Raw genomic sequence first — 16,103 nt, 5'->3', positions numbered from 1 at the left:
GCTTAAGCCACTACTCTAAGACATCACTGTTCTGGGAGGAGGAAAAAATGGAGCAGCAGTGAATTCAGTAATTACACTCTTTTACGATTCCAGTGTATCAATGTTGAACCTTTCTTATTTCAGTCATGATAAAATAGTAAAGTATTATGCAGAAAGAATAGTCCAGAGAAGTCAACTTTAAATTGACAACTTATATGTACGGAGATGCTGTCGTACGCTCTCACTTCGGGCCCTGATTTTTCACGGCACGACATTGGACACTTATATTGATTGGAATCTGGTGTTTCAGGACAGTGGATTATTTTTTAAAAGATAGCTAATTTAACGAACCTCCCTCAGTACCTTGTTTCCTATTTGGACGCGTTTTACTCACTTTTACAGTTTTCCACTAACTCTTTAAGAAGAGGGACAAAAACACAGAAAGATGGAGGACAGTAAAAATCACAAACACTATTCGCGCGTTCTCCCCTTGCCTGAAGTAAAACAATAAAATATGGTGAACATGCAATTTTTGGTCTTCCTTTTTCTACGTGGTGTCAAATCCAGAGTTAGAGTGGGTCAAATGGATCGACTTTTCTGAGTGGGTCAGTGGGTCGTGTGTCAACAGCATGTGACCCACTGCGACCCACCACTCACTCTAACCCACCCACCGACCCACTCTGCTCACTGCATTGTAGACAGCATTTGAACAGCATATTTTTCACCCTCGACCCTAGCCATAGAAACTAAAAACACGTTTCTGATTGGTTACAGCTTGCAATTGTCCAAACCTTCTGGTGTATGTATAGTGTATTATAGTAGTAATTAAAGAAAATTGTCATTTTGTTGGAATTGAAGTAGAAAATTGAAGTTGAGGTTAAATTTATATCATGGCAGTCAAGGTGGAACAAAACGAGCCCTGTGGGGCTTCTAACCCGCTCCTCCTCCTGCTACTACTACTACTACTTATACTGTGGGTTCGTATGTCAAAACTGCACACGTAACGTAATATTTTTAGTATTATTTTCATCTTATTTTAATGAAAAAAGTGATTTGAAAATATTAAAAATAAAATATAATAATAAAAAACTCCTTGGCCCGGGTTTGAACCCACCATAATCACTAGCCCATTGTGCTAGTATTTTCGGCCACAAAGACCGCCAGTAACAGACACTTCATTTTTGCTATATTTTTGCTACGTGGCGAGAAACGATAACTCCAACTTACAAGAACCGCGTATTTAGCTCCTATGAGTAAGGTCGATCGTGATTTAAAAATATGCTTCTGAAAACTTGTCAATTTGTCTACGTTTTACTTTGAAGGCCTCCATTTTCCATTTTCATTTGTTTCTGTTTACTTACCTGAGATGAGTATCTCTAAGTGAAAAAAGAACTCGAAGCATTTTTGGAAATTGATATTTGTAATTGTAATAATAGCAATAGGACGTATACTACTACTTGGCTTTCGAGACGCACAGCCTGTGAGTTTTAGAGGACCTAACTACTGAAAACAATACATTTTTGAATCACTGTAATATATAAAATATATATAAAATTTGAATGTAACTATGTGTGCTTAATCATCACTGCCAAATTGCAGTCAAATAAAATGACTTTAGGTATATTGTTAGGCCTTAATCCAAACTGTGATATTATCATATTGCGTTCATTATAATAATATCCTAAGGGATACTAGGGATTCGAATATTTGCGAAAAAAATTAGTATCTCACAAGCCGTTAAACTTACGGAGCTAAAATTCAGTTTATTATTTATTGAAAATGAACAGAACGTCTCCTAGCATTTTTTAACATTCCCTTTATGGGGAGGGTGCACTTTCTACATAAGGTAAATAGATAGTGGGTTAGTTTATAAAAATAATCGAAAACGATCGATATTAGTTGAGAAATAAGTTGAGAAAGAAGATTCGATTCGATTCCCAGCGGGAGCTCATGTGGTACGGATTCACGTTAATCGTACCCCATGCCGTGCGTCGGTGGACCACCGATGGGCAACTAGCGACATCTCGCCAAAAATTGCGGGCCCCGCAGCGACGATCCGCGGTGGCCTTCTTCCGCTTTGAAAATTATACCACCAGCGGCCCACCAGTGGCGGAGAGGCGACAGAACGCCAATGAACCACAGAATTACTTCCCCAAAATGTTAAATGGCCTATATGTGTGATTTGTTTACATTAAGGTGAGTCTAAAAAACACTAAAAATAAGTACCCCGAAGGGAGCTCGAACCACCAACCTTATTACAGGGCGGATGTTGTTCCGACTTCGCCACGGAGGCGATGAAGGAAGCGTCGCTTGTAAAGGGGTAAATCGTTGAGATTTTTTAATTTGGTCAGAGTTCTTCTTTAACCGTGTGTAGTGCTCCTTTAACCGTGATGGACAAGCATCCCAGAACAGTTAAACATGTTCAGCATTTGTGCTATGATATGTGGCACATTTGCTTGAAATTAATAATAATGTGCCTCATGCAGAGTCGTTCTGATGCGTGATTAATGCCATACTAAAGGGTTCGACTAACATGTTTCCTGCAGTAGTTAGACCTTTACTATGACGCTAATCATACTTCGAAACGGCTCTGCAAATGTCCCAATATGATTAATTTGCTTACCCACAACAAAATTCTGCTCATTTTGTTGAAGTTTCTTTTCGTATGTTTTATGTATCCTACAATTTATTTCTAACCGTTTATTTTATTTGCACAAATTTATATTTCTCCTCTTACGCGCTATCACATTCACAATTAGTATATCATACTGTAATTTGACCGTCTTCTTACTTACGCTGACTAAATGAAAATAAAACTACTTTCAATTTATTCCTAATAAAAATCATTGGATAATAGTATTACAAGCCCTCCCCGCTGGTCTAATGCCTAGCACGCGAATCTTTGGTGCACGGGGTCCTGGGGATCGATTCCTAGTGGGAGAGCATTGAACGACATTGGTTCGAATTCCACGTTAAAACTATAGTTTCACGTCTCATATATCCCCGCCGACAAAAGAGGACGGTAAACGGCAATCAATCAACAGTATCGCAAATTTCAGCTGCATAAACGAACTATGACTTGTGGAACTTGTTAAATTTATTTTGTTGAAGCAGCTGTTTTAACAAAATTTCAGTATTAACGTGTCAAGTATTTCTATTTAAGGGCAAGAAAAACACATTTTTTAAACAAATGATAGCTCTATCCACGTAGATTCTAAAAGCAGAAACAATGAATATCGATACAATAGTGACTGACATTATTTTAACAAATATTCATTCAGTTAATAGCTCGGGCTGTCACAAAAATAGGAAAGTTAAAAATTCCAATTAATTGTAACAACTCCATCAGGAGTGGAAATTGGAGGGGAGAGTACGCCATTAATGAGCCCATTTCATAGGTTTCCAAACTCACGAACCCGACGCTCGCGAGCTCAGCAGTCGTGCTCAACCGGACTCGGGCTCAATAATTAAGTGCGAGCCCGAGCTCCAATGAAATAAGTGTGAGCCCAAATGAGTGAGAGCCCAACTGAGGGCAGTGAGCCCCAGCGCTAGCAAGTGCGAGTCCAACTGAAGGAGCTGAGCCAGAGCGCGATCCCAACTGAGGGAACTGAGACCGAGCGCGAGCGCAGTTAAAAGTAGTAAGCGGGAGCCCGAGCGACCCCAGTGCAAAAAATTGCAATCTATGAATCAAAATCATTCCATCAAGTCTTCTTCTATCTTACCTACTCCTTTCTCTTTGTTCTCAAACTGATTGTTTTTGCAGATATTATCGCTTTTAAGACTATGTCATTTAATGGTGAATGACGAGAGTGACTGTATGTCTACCAACACATGACAGTGTAGACAGTTTTTATCTAAAAAGTTTCCAGCACAGGCAGGACAACAATCAGGCAAACGTAGCGCTATTTTTATCCGGAAACTTTCCTCGGAAACATACAAATATTTTTCATTTCCATCATTAATTTTAATAAGTATGTAGATATACACAAGAGAAGTTGTCTACTGCAATTAAATGAAAGGAAGAATATGACCTATCTATAATCTTGCTATGACAACAACTTTTCATCATTCTAGGGGACATACCAGATATTATTTTAAATGTAACTTCCCTCCACAAGTGGTCGAACAGCAAATTCCAAAATAGTTGTTGTTAAGGAAGCTTTGTCCTTCTCCCTCGCGTGCTCCTTTATCGCGAATTAAATTATTTCTCGCCGTTGCAGTGGCAGTTGGCCTTTGCCCTCGTTCACTCTCGTCATCACGAAGGGAGTTGTCTATCGTCCTCGTGCTGGAAACTTGTTCTTGCCCTCGCGCACGCTCACCCTTGCAGTGACAGTTGGATCTCGCCCTCGTGAAGGGAGTTGTCCTTCTCCCATGCTGGAACTCGCCCTCGGGTTGGAAACTTGAACTCACCCTCGCTCTCGCTGTCGAAGCTTGTTCTTGTCCTCGCGAAGGGAGTTGTTCTTCTCCCTCGATCGCCCTCAAACTGAAAACTTGTCCTCACTCTCGCCTTCGCTGTCGAAGCTTGTCCTCCTCCTCACGAAGGGAGTTGTCCTTCTCCCTCGCTCGCCCTCATGCTGGAAGCGTGTCCTCGCCTTCGCGCACCCTCGGCCTTGCGTCATTGTGAGCGAGGGAACTTGAGGATGAGGATATCCTCGAAAGGGCCACCCTCACGAGGGTAAAAATCTCTGCTTGAATATATTGTGATAATGGTCAATTTTATTTGATAATGTCACCTTATAAAAATAAGATTGTCTTTCGTGTAACTCACTACATTATACAAGTTAAATTTCACACAGTGTGTATTGAAGAGGGGGAGGGATTACAACGTATGACAGATTTTGGTTTCTACCTAATGAAAAAACCTTTTTGTAAAATTCAGCCCGGGCAAAGGTTTCCACCTTTCGTCACCACTGTCTACACGAACGTGATGTGATTAACCTGTTATAACCAAACTGTTGGAAAGAACCTGTGTGACTGACTGATAGCTACACAATATGCTGACAGAATGAAAGTGATCATTTTAGTACTGAAGCTGCTCTCAGGTAAAGACAAGCTGCGCGCAGGTGTGGCTTCCACTGGTGTCTGTACCTTGTAACATTGTTTTTTTTAAAAAAAAAAACAGATACAAGATCAGTTGCTTAGTTCTTTGTAAAACAATTGATAAGGCGTTTTTCTCTCTTTAACAAATCATATTTGCCAAACTGTTGTTTTCAACTTCTTTATTCATTGTAAAAACAATATATTCAAATTCAGGAAAGCCCGCAGGAATTGTAATAGAAGGCTGAAAAATATCTTTATCATTCGGATCTTTTATTATTATTATTATTATTATTATTATTATTATTATTATTATTATTATTATTATTATTATTATTATTATTATTATTACATAATATTATCTGTTAGTCTTCAACTGTGATCAACTAACTGTGTTCAATACTGACTACATATAAATCAAGGAAATTTTAAATAAAAAATCGAAATAGTTACACCTTTTCAAAAGTAAACTTAATTTTACTAAAATATGCATTCATTGCACAACTCAGGGTTAGCAAGTGTACCCTCTTAAATCCGATTGAGGCCGTTCGAGTCCAAATTCAAGTAAAGTTAAGACGTGGGAGACCCAGGTTCCATTCCCGGTGGGAGCTCATGTGATTCGGATTCCCGTTAATCAGTGGGTCCACGTCTCATATAGCCTCGCTGCTGAACTCAAAATCAACTCAAGTAAAATTAATACAATGAGAAAGTTTTCAACTGTTTTGGTGTATTCAATTCTACGTTAAATGAAACTACATATTTGATAATGGAAGCATCGTCAAAAATACAGTATCCAATAAAGGAAACTTTTCGAGGATAGTTCGTCTCAAGATAAATACACATATTGAAAGTAGTTGAAAAGCTGCGTAATGCAGAAATGCTATTTTATCACATGTGAACTTGAGGCTTCTAGAAGCGTGAACTTGAGAAGTTCTGACCACACATACTAACATCTTTGATTATCATAATATTGAAACCCAGCCGCAAATCCAGGATACGATCAAGGGAGGGACTAAACCATAGTTTGCCACTTTATCCTGTGTAAAGAAAGTAGGATTGAAACCCATTTTATACAGTGTATACCTGAGCGTCAAGGGGTGGCTATAGCCTCTATAGCCCTCCCTTTGGATCCGCGCCTGTTGAAGCCAGTTCATATTTCTTAACATTCACAGACGTTTCTTATAGTATTGCTATTCTCCTAAGCTCGTTTCGGATCGAGCAACCAACAGATGCTGACTGCCTCTCTACTGCAATGAAGTCTGAGATTTATGTTCAACGGTTATGCCGGCCAGGCTAAAGGAGACTGTGAGGATGAGAAATGAATGAAATGGTGAAATGAAGAAAGTGGGAAGAAACGGGAGAACCCCGAGAAAACCCATACACACGTAATTGTCCACCACAAAGTTCACTTGGCTCGAGCTGGGATCGAACCAGAGACCCCATGCACCAGAGGTGAACGCTCTCTACCACTGAGCCACCGTGGCCCCTGCCTCTGTATTGAGTGTCACAAGCTGCCACAGCAATATACAAAACATACATACTCTACAGATCTCTCAGCTGTGATACTTGTCTTCACCAACAAGTAAGTTTGTCACAATTGCAGATTGGAACTCAGAACATCTGAAAGTAGTACGGATCAGCACGAGCCCAGTTAGAGGTAATTTACCCGATTAGAGTTGCGAGCCAATTCGTTGTTTCTGAGGTCCAGCTTGGAGTCGAATCGAGTTTGATATTTAGCTTCTCCGAGGAGTTCGTTTTCACTGGTTTTGAAATCATCACCTGATTATTTGGAAAACGGGAGCTATGAGAAATGTAAGCAGTAATGTGGAACAGTTTTAATGTTGTTTACGAGAGGGGATAATTTTAGCATCTCATCTTATCTCGATAACGAGAATAAAGTAATTTTTTACGACAATAGAGTTTCGTAGAATCTTCCTTTGTGTGCACGAATATCAGTATTTACTTACTATCAAGGCGGTCCAAGCCGAAGTCCAATCTGGACCGAAAAGTTTTCAACGAGTTTGGCCGGTGCACGATACTTTCTAACCATTTTTGGCACAAGCCGGAATCATGATTCTTTGCAACTCAAACCAGGAACCTCGTGAATGACATCTTTGCCTCTTAGACTTCTCGACCACCGAGATCAACAGTCAACCAGTAAACAAATACTGTACTTTTTAGTATTCGCAGAAAAACAGCCTAGATTTCATGTTTATACGCGGTGTTATAATAGGAAAGAAGAAAGATAGGAGGATATATGAGAGATACAGTAAAACATTGAAAGGCGGGGAAAACCTTTTCAATTTTCTTCTCCCCTTTCTTTTTATCATTATTACTGGTATAATTGGAGTGCAGTGAACATTAAAGTTCCGTATGATCCTTCGTAACCTTGTGCCTCACGTCATGTATTCTTCGCACAGTATTTAAAACTACACTCAGAATTTGCTTCGTTTTGGACGGAGTCGACTTCAGTTGGAGAATCTTTTTCGAGTCAAGTTTCAAATAAAACTTGCTCCACTTTGCATCTGCCCATCCCTAGAAAGCAGGATCAGCAGCGTCAGCAGCAGACACGAGCTACATGCCTTCAAACTCTGCTACACAAGAGCAGGGGCGGATCAGGGCAATTGCCCTCCAAACGAGGAAACTTTCTTATTTTATATATAGATAAAACCCATCGCAGAGTTTGGAGCTCTTAAAAGTAGCTCTAAGCAGTAGTATTACAACCCACAGCGCCCCCAGAAGTCCATTGTAGATCCGCCTCTGCACAAGAGTATGGGTGAATAAACGATTATTATTCACATTCAGTTTGCACATCTCAACAAGTAAACAATATTTTCATTCACTTCAATCTACTACTGCATTCTACTGAACAGTAATGACTTTTTATGCTTAAAAATAATTATTCATTTTTCAATAATTGTAAATGTATAAGTTCAGTAATTCACCATGAATAGAGTCAACTAGAAGTGTTTTTTGTAACGAAGAAAGAACAACATGAACTGTGAAATCTCTTTCACAAACTGTCGAGGTTTGACAGTCTACCAAATTTACTCTTTCGGGTACCGATTACCTCGAAATCCCGTTAACCAGAATTAGCCCAGGATAGGGGACTTATATTTAAAAAATGACAGTGTCAGCAAAATGCAGTAGTGCTTTAGTCTGAAAAAAGGAATGAAATCTCATTTCTAGTTCTGTTAGTCTTGTGGCTCTCAGTCCGTGGCAAAGTACTGATAGAAATATGGCCAATGAATTATGATTATTTTGTAGAACATTCAACTTTAATATCACAGGAAATTCATCTTCCGGCTTGCTTCGTTGTTGAAAATTATACCGTATATTGCTATAGTATGTAAAATATGTGTACTGCCGCTGATTTTTGTCGACAATCAGAAACAGAAGTAAAAGGTAATGGTTTTCTATTAAGTCGGAAGTATAACTACTTTTATTTTAACAACTTTTTGGCTTAAAATTTTTATTCAAGTTCACACCCTTCCCTCTCAATCTTGGATACAGAAATGGAAGAATATATTTAGATTTTGATTGTTGATTTCAGTATATTTCAAGCATCATTTCTCGCATTTTGGCCTGTGCCATATGTCGATATTGTCACATAACATTCGATATCGCAAATATATCGACATTGAAATATCATCCTGAATTTTTTATATCGATATTAGGGGAGGGCGAGGTATAGGGGGCCCCTAAGTCTTGCGATGGATGAAGAAATAAAACTTACTTTTAACAACAATGTCTTCTAATGATAATTTTATATTATTATTATTATAACAATGGGGCTTACAACTAGGGTCACATCTCTTTATCTTGCATGGGAGGGCCGAAAGTCTGCTACGTCACTGGTGTCCCTTATTCTGTGTTTTTTTTTTTTTTTCGTTTCGTGTAGATGTTCGTTTAGGTGCTTTTAGAAAGAAGCACATCGTTCAAGCATGGAAGACCAGGAAAACTTTGGTTCAGGTGTTTTATCGGACGATATCCTTGCCTGTCTCAGAAGAAGGCTAAATCTATTAGCAAGGGCAAGGCTGCTGTTTTGGAAGAGAGAATACGCGGCTGGTTTGCTGAACTTTCAAGGTGTCTTGAATCTGAGTGATTAAGTGCAATTATGGAAGATCCAAGAAGGATCCTCAACGCAAACGAAACAAACTTTCTGTTCCACATGATTTCAGAAAAGTACCTTGGTGTGAGAGAAGTACAGCTTCAAATTACAGCAACATCTAAAGAAAAAGACGGCATAACAGTACTTGGCAATTTCTGTGCTGACGGGCATTGCGGAGGATGATGATTTAGATTTCTGGGTTTTCGGCATCTAAGGCCATTTATCCCTTCACGTTTTTAAGGGATGACGTCCCTCGTTGAGTACATAATCAGGGGAAAGGGAAGGAAGCGGCCTGGGACCTAATAGTTAGGTACCACCCCGGCATTTGCCTTGCGTGAATGAGGGGGGATGGGATTTAGATTTCTGGGCTTTCGGCATCTAAGGCCATTTAGCCCTTCACGTTTTGAGGGATGACGTCCCTCGGCGAGCACACAATCCGGGGAAAGGAAAGGAAGAAAGGATTGGGAAAGGAAGGAAGCGGCCTGGGACCTATAAGTTAGGTACCACCCCGGCATTTGCCTGGTGGGAATGAGGAAAACCCAGGAAAACCTCATTCAAGGTGGCTGGCCTGAAAAAGCGTTTTTACACTTTTTCGACCGAGTTCCCCCACCGGGAATCAAATCCATGACCGCTCGCACCGAAAGCGAGAGCGACTACGCTACGCGGGGCTACTAACGGGCATTGCGTCCAAACCATGATCATCTACAACATACGACTTAAGCAAATTATGAAGAATAATGTACCTGAGCTATGGATCTACAAGAAAACAAACTGGCTGAATGAAGACTACATTTTTGACTTACCATCAACGGCTTAGTCCGTGGCTAAAGATAGAAAATCATACTTCCTATATTCTCTTTCTTGATGGGCACAGGAATCATCTATCACTTTAAGTTAATGGATATTGTTACGATCATCGAATACTGATGCATTGTCCCTTCCCCAATGCCCCTCATTTTCTGCAACCAGCAGACGTTGGTGTATTTTCACCCTTGAAACGAGCATTGAATGTTCTTTAGGACGAGAAAATAAAAACTCTCGGAGCATCGGTAACGAAGGTAAATTTTGCACCCCAATTGAAGAAAGTTAGGGATGATGCCGTCAAACCAGAAATTGTGAAAAGCGCATTTCGTAAGTGTGGTCTTCATTCATTGAGTCCTGCTGTTGTGAACTGTAGCAAGTGTGTTACCGATATTCTGAAGACCCCAGTGGGAAAACCACAACAAGAGAGTGACTAGAATACCTCTTCATCTTCTCAACAACCGTTCCTTACTCCTCATCAGAAACTGAAGTTTGTGCTTGATGATCTGGAAGAATTCATGCCTCCTCGTGTTCTTAATATGTTCGGTGACAAACTAAGACATGATGAAGAGGAACAGAGTGATGGTGATTCGGATATGGATGCTTATTGGAAAAATGTTAAAACCCGGTACAGTGTGACACATGAAACTAAATTGGCTGATAAAAACTAAACAACAAATGATTCAAGCTCAGAAGAAGAAAATGAAGAGTAAGAAAGTGATAATCGTGAATTCATATGCAATAATGAACGCCTAAATGTGTACGCACCTTCACCCAAGAAGGATCTTCTAGGTGCCGTCATTTCGAAAACTGGAGTAAAAATTCACAAGTCAAAATATTGCATCAAGATAAGATTGCTTCGGAATTATTATGCTCGCCTTCCTCAAGTTGATTTTTCAGTTTCTCAACTTCCTGAAGCCACGGAGAAATCCCATCAATTTAAGCTGAAGAAAATGTATGCAATATCATCCGAGGAATACCGGGAAGAACTGAAGAAGAAGAAAGGCAACAAAAAAGATTAACTTAAGATGTTCCTCTCTGTGCTGAAGAGTGAGGATATGAAACAAACATTTTGTAGCTTAGAATATTTTAATATGTATTTCTCTTTTGCGTCTGCTATCTTAGTTTATACTTTAGAATTATTGCAATGTGTTTACAATGAAACTATATCCATATTATCCTTAAAGTGAACTTGTTTAAAAATAAAGTATTCTGTTCGATATTTAAACCCCGCTGTTCAATATATAAAACATCCTGTTCGATAATTAAAACCTCGTTGATCGATATATAGCACAACCCGTTCAATACAAGAAGTAATACAACTTGGCTATTTAAATGTTCTTCAAATTTCAAAATTGTTAATTATAATTGTCATAATGAACTGGTTTCAACCAATAAATAACATCTTTACAGTTTTATCGCTCGAACAGTGCATTGTTCCTCACTGATAGAAAATAATGATTAAATATTCATAGAAATGTTCTTAAATGTTTGGTATATAGTTCCATAACCCTATAAAAAAATCCTTTCGTGGACGCATGCACTCAATGCACGCACACACATCAAGACGAAGAGATTTGTAATTTGCCGTAGTATACGGAAACTTCAATTTACGGAAAGCGATCAGTTCAATGCAGAATACTTAATAATAATAGAATGAATTTGTTCCCTTGAAACATTTTGAATCGAGTGTAAAGAAAATGTAGCAATAATGTGTGTGTCTTTGTGAGAAATGGGTCAGAGACTAAATGAGTATTCTGAGACCCATTTAGTCTGAGAAATGGGTCAAAAAATAAAATGTTTTTGCTGTTTAGTTATAATAGCTAAGAATTAGAATTATCATAAAAGTATCGAAAATCCCTAAGTGCAAAAGAATTTTTAAGAACAGATAAATAAATAACAGAGTGAAGTCGTACAAGCAGAATCAGTGGCGTACGCAGACATTCGTCTCCGAATTTTAAATCGTTTCAGAAGTTTATAAACATATTTTAACATAGAAAATGTTTATTTTTGCAAACAATTCTTCCTGAAAAGAGAGGCTAAAACTGGAACCTTCCTTGCGTACACCATTAGCAAAATAAACTTGTGTAAAAATATTTGTAGCTCATATTCTGCAAAGACAGAATTTCTCGAACCTTTTGACTTCATAAAACTGAATGCTACTGTTTGTAATTTTTAAATTAAACAAGTACGCAATTCAAGAACACAAAATCTCTTTCACATGCAACATTTTATTAATCCTTAAATCATTTCCAAGTTTTGTTTCTATTTTCTTTTTTAAAAATTATATACAACTTTTCATTCTTTAAAAAATGCATCGAAATTTCTTTCACAAAAAAAATAGCACAAACTACAATCAACAACATTCTGTAACACACAATCGAATTATTTATCAAGTACAGTCTTCGCAGCATTTTCCATAAATTTGGCCAGTCTTATATCGCGTTGACTCAACCCGTTAACATCATGAGATGAGAGAGTTATTTGGACTTTGTTGTAGACATTGAACCATTCAGGGTGGTGATCCATCTTCTCTGCTTGCATAGCAACTCGAGTCATAAACCCGAATGCCTGTAAAAAAAATAATAAATGCAAAATTTTACTCAATAGCACTTTGTAACAAATCACTTCAGTTTGTTCAAATAATCTCAGGAACAAATTAAAGAGAAGAAATTAATAGGCTAATTCATCATAACAAATATGGACTCGGGGTTATAGTCAGCACAATGTAATATGGAGGAAATGTCTATAATGGGAGAAGTTCAAAAAATCAAGTTAAAAGAACACCCAGTGTCCAAAGCAGAGTAAGGTCATTTTCCTAACTTTTTAAAATGCGTAATTTTTCCCAGCTTTTTTAAAATAAGGAATCAGAGAATGGTCTAATGATCTCGCCTCGCCAAGGAATTACCTCCCTTTTCTGTTTATTAACACGACAACCAAGACCATACACAAAGAATTTATAAGAGGGATAATAATAATAATAATAATAATAATAATAATAATAATAATAATAATAATAATAATAATAATAATAATAATAATATTTATTAACAGGCTGAGAACAACTAAAAGCAAAAGTACAGCACTCGTACAATTCGCATAATTCAGTCGTATAATTCAGTGATATAATCACAAAACTAGACAATCAAATAAAATACTGGTCGGCATGAAAATCCTTCCACGAGGGTGAAAGGGTGTACCGGATAGATTTCGAGACGCTGATTACGAATATCTCATCGAGAAAGTTCCAGCACGTGCTTTTTTTTTTTTTTTTTTTTTTTTTTGTCGGGGTGTTGTTTCCATAATTGACAGAAAAATAGTATTTTTCGTATTTAATATGTGTTTTCCGCGTTTGCAGTGCATAATTCTGAATTTTTCTCTTAATCCAAGAACTGTTACTAGGCTATATCCCAGAAACATTCTTTTCTCTAGCTCACGACCCCCCAGAAACGTACCCCCTCCCCTTGGGTTGCAAAGATTTATTGTCGTTCCACACTGCATACACTAAAACCTAAGAAAGGTTTCGTAGTCAACTTTCGATCATTCGTCGGCTACCTTTTGTCTAGAGGACAGACAGATTGTTGAAAAAAACATACACCACGTTGTCGCGTGAAACAAATATTTCAGTTTCGAGTTGATCTTCGTGTTAGAAGGTGGTGTTACGCTGTGTCTGTGTATACCGTAGGTGGAAAATATTTCTGCGTGGAATATTGACGTTTGTGTTAAACGAACATGCCGAGAACTTGCAACAATTCGACAGATTCATTCTGCTACATAAGTGGGGAAGTGATTTTCAAGGGACAAAGTAGGCCATTGTCACCGTTCCTGAAGACAGCCTACCATCTGTACTTCGGGTGTAAAATCGGCGACCAGGATCGCGTTTGGGCTCCGAAACAAACTTGTAACTCGTGTGCGCGCACTCTCACAGGATGGTTGAAAGGTACACATAAATCGATGCCGTTCGCCGTACCTATGGTTTAGCGCGAGCCTCGTGATCATGTTTTAGACTGTTACTTCTGCCTGACTAATATAAAAGGTTTCTCAAAAAACATAAAGCATAAAATACAGTATCCTAACTTGGATTCCGCGAGGAGACCTGTGAAACATTATGTTTGTCTGCCTGTACCCGTACCACCAGACTCATACACCCTGTGCGGTGTTTCATCCGATGAAGAACCTGCTGCTTGTGAGGATGTTGCACAATCTTCGAGTCAGATCCCAATTACGCTCCAGTGCCTGACACTAATGAACCACATGTGATAAGTCAGAAAGAGCTGAATGATCTGATCAGAGACTTAAACCTTCCCAAGTCTAAGGCCCTGTTGCTTGCATCACGATTTCAACAATGGAATCTACTAAATCAAGATGTGAATATACCGATGTATAGGAAAAGATAGGTGAGCCTAGTTCCTAATTTTACAAAGGATGTTGATTTGGTGTATTGCAGTGACATTCCATCACTTATGGGACAACTGAAGTTGAACTACAACACTAAAGATTGGAGACTATTCGTAGATTCCTCTAGGATAAGTCTCAAGGCAGTGTTACTACACAATGGCAATGAAAAGCCAGCCATTCCTATTGCTCATGCTGTACATATGAAAGAAACATACGAGAACATGCGAAACCTATTGCAGAAAACAAAGTACGAACAGTTCCAGTGGTCTGTATGCGCTGACCTTAGGGTTATTGCCATCCTCACTGGTTTACAAGGAGGTTACACAAAGCACTGCTGCTGTTTGGGATAGTCGAGCCAAAGATCAGTACACCATCACAAAATGGCCGCCAAGGAAGCAACTGGTCCCAGGGGAGATGAACGTGGCTAATGAACGTCTTGTGGATCCGGAGAAAATATTCTTACCACCCCTTCATATCAAATTAGGGCTCATGAAGGTCTTCGTCAAGGCCCTGAACCGGGATGGTGAAGCATTTAATCATCTCAGAAAACTATTCCCAAGACTCATCAAGGCCAAGGTGAAAGAAAGTGTTTTTACGGCACCTCAAATCAGAGACGTTTTTAACGATACTACACTCTCTTCTAAGCTTAATGAAGTGGAAAGTGAGGCTTGGGAGGCCTTTCGAGAAGTGTGCAGTAACTTTCTACGGAATCATGTCACCTGATTACAAAGACATTGTGGGCAGGTTAATTACTTCATTTCGTAACATTGGATGTAATATGTCCCTAAAGTTACACTTCCTGCATTGACACCTGGAGTTCATCCCTGAAATGTACAGCTTGGGGAAGGTCTCTGACGAACACGGGGAAAGGTTTCACCAGCAAACAGTTACCATGGAGCGGCGCTACAGTGGTAAATGGAGTGTGAATATGTTGACAGACTTCTGTTGGAATATGACACGCGAGACACCCTGTAGTAATTACAAGAGGAGTAGGAAAACCAAGTGACACGTAAGTGTTAAACTAACTTTTTATGCAATTTTATCTGCATAATTTATATTGATATTTAAATTATAACGTGCAAATTATAATGGGTGGAGAATAGCATCTTTGGGCGGATATTGAAACACACACACACACACCTCTTCTCTGAAAACTAGTACGTCTTGGAGAAAAACGGGTTACGGATTCGAACTCAGGAGCTCGAAACCTATAGGAATTACTTATTTTCGTTCGTGGGAGCGAAAAAAGTTTCACTTTGCCGACCAGTGAAATCAGAGAAGTATAGAATATATAATGACAATTCAATATGAAAGGCATTATATAAAAATTAAAATCTATATCTATTCCTATATAATAATAATAATTTTAGATACACACATAATTCACTATAAACTTCAAAATTGGGAGAGGGATTCTAATCCCTTCGTATAACAATGGAAGATCACCATTTATGTTTTCTAAATTTATCGATATTTACTTTATAACTATTCTATCAGGCCTTGTTTCCATTTTGTACTAATACACAATAACACACTGAGCAAGGCTATGTTATAATATGTAAAAAAAAAAAAAAAAAAAAAAAAAAAAACAGTATCACGTAACAGTTTCAACACAACAACTGTGTCTTCATCAAACTTCCACTCCTTTTCTAGAGAAGGAGAGGAAGTTTGATGAAGACACAGTTATTGTGTTGAAACTGTTACGTGATACTGTTTTTTTTTTTTAACATATTATCACATAGCCTTGCTCAGTGTGTTATTGTGTATTTAATTTATC

General features: G+C 38.4%; 1 protein-coding gene across 1 annotated transcript in view; it reads right to left on the bottom strand.

Annotated features, from left to right (window-relative positions):
* Positions 1 to 12,139: 12,139 nt before the first annotated feature.
* Positions 12,140 to 16,103, bottom strand: part of LOC145664245 (pterin-4-alpha-carbinolamine dehydratase-like) — a 46,199-nt gene continuing 42,235 nt past the window's right edge. Inside the window, exon 4 of the mRNA XM_081730737.1 lies at positions 12,140 to 12,499. Within this exon, the coding sequence (XP_081586863.1) occupies positions 12,314 to 12,499 (186 nt within the window). The 3' untranslated portion in view covers positions 12,140 to 12,313. The remainder of the gene's footprint in view (positions 12,500 to 16,103) is intronic.

The sequence above is a fragment of the Thermobia domestica genome, chromosome 11 (genome assembly GCF_964235325.1).
Source record: "Thermobia domestica chromosome 11, izTheDome1.hap1.1, whole genome shotgun sequence".
In the NCBI taxonomy this organism is placed as follows: domain Eukaryota; kingdom Metazoa; phylum Arthropoda; class Insecta; order Zygentoma; family Lepismatidae; genus Thermobia; species Thermobia domestica.
The sequence above is the reverse complement of the archived record's forward strand: the minus strand, read 5'-3'. Positions and strand labels throughout refer to the sequence as shown.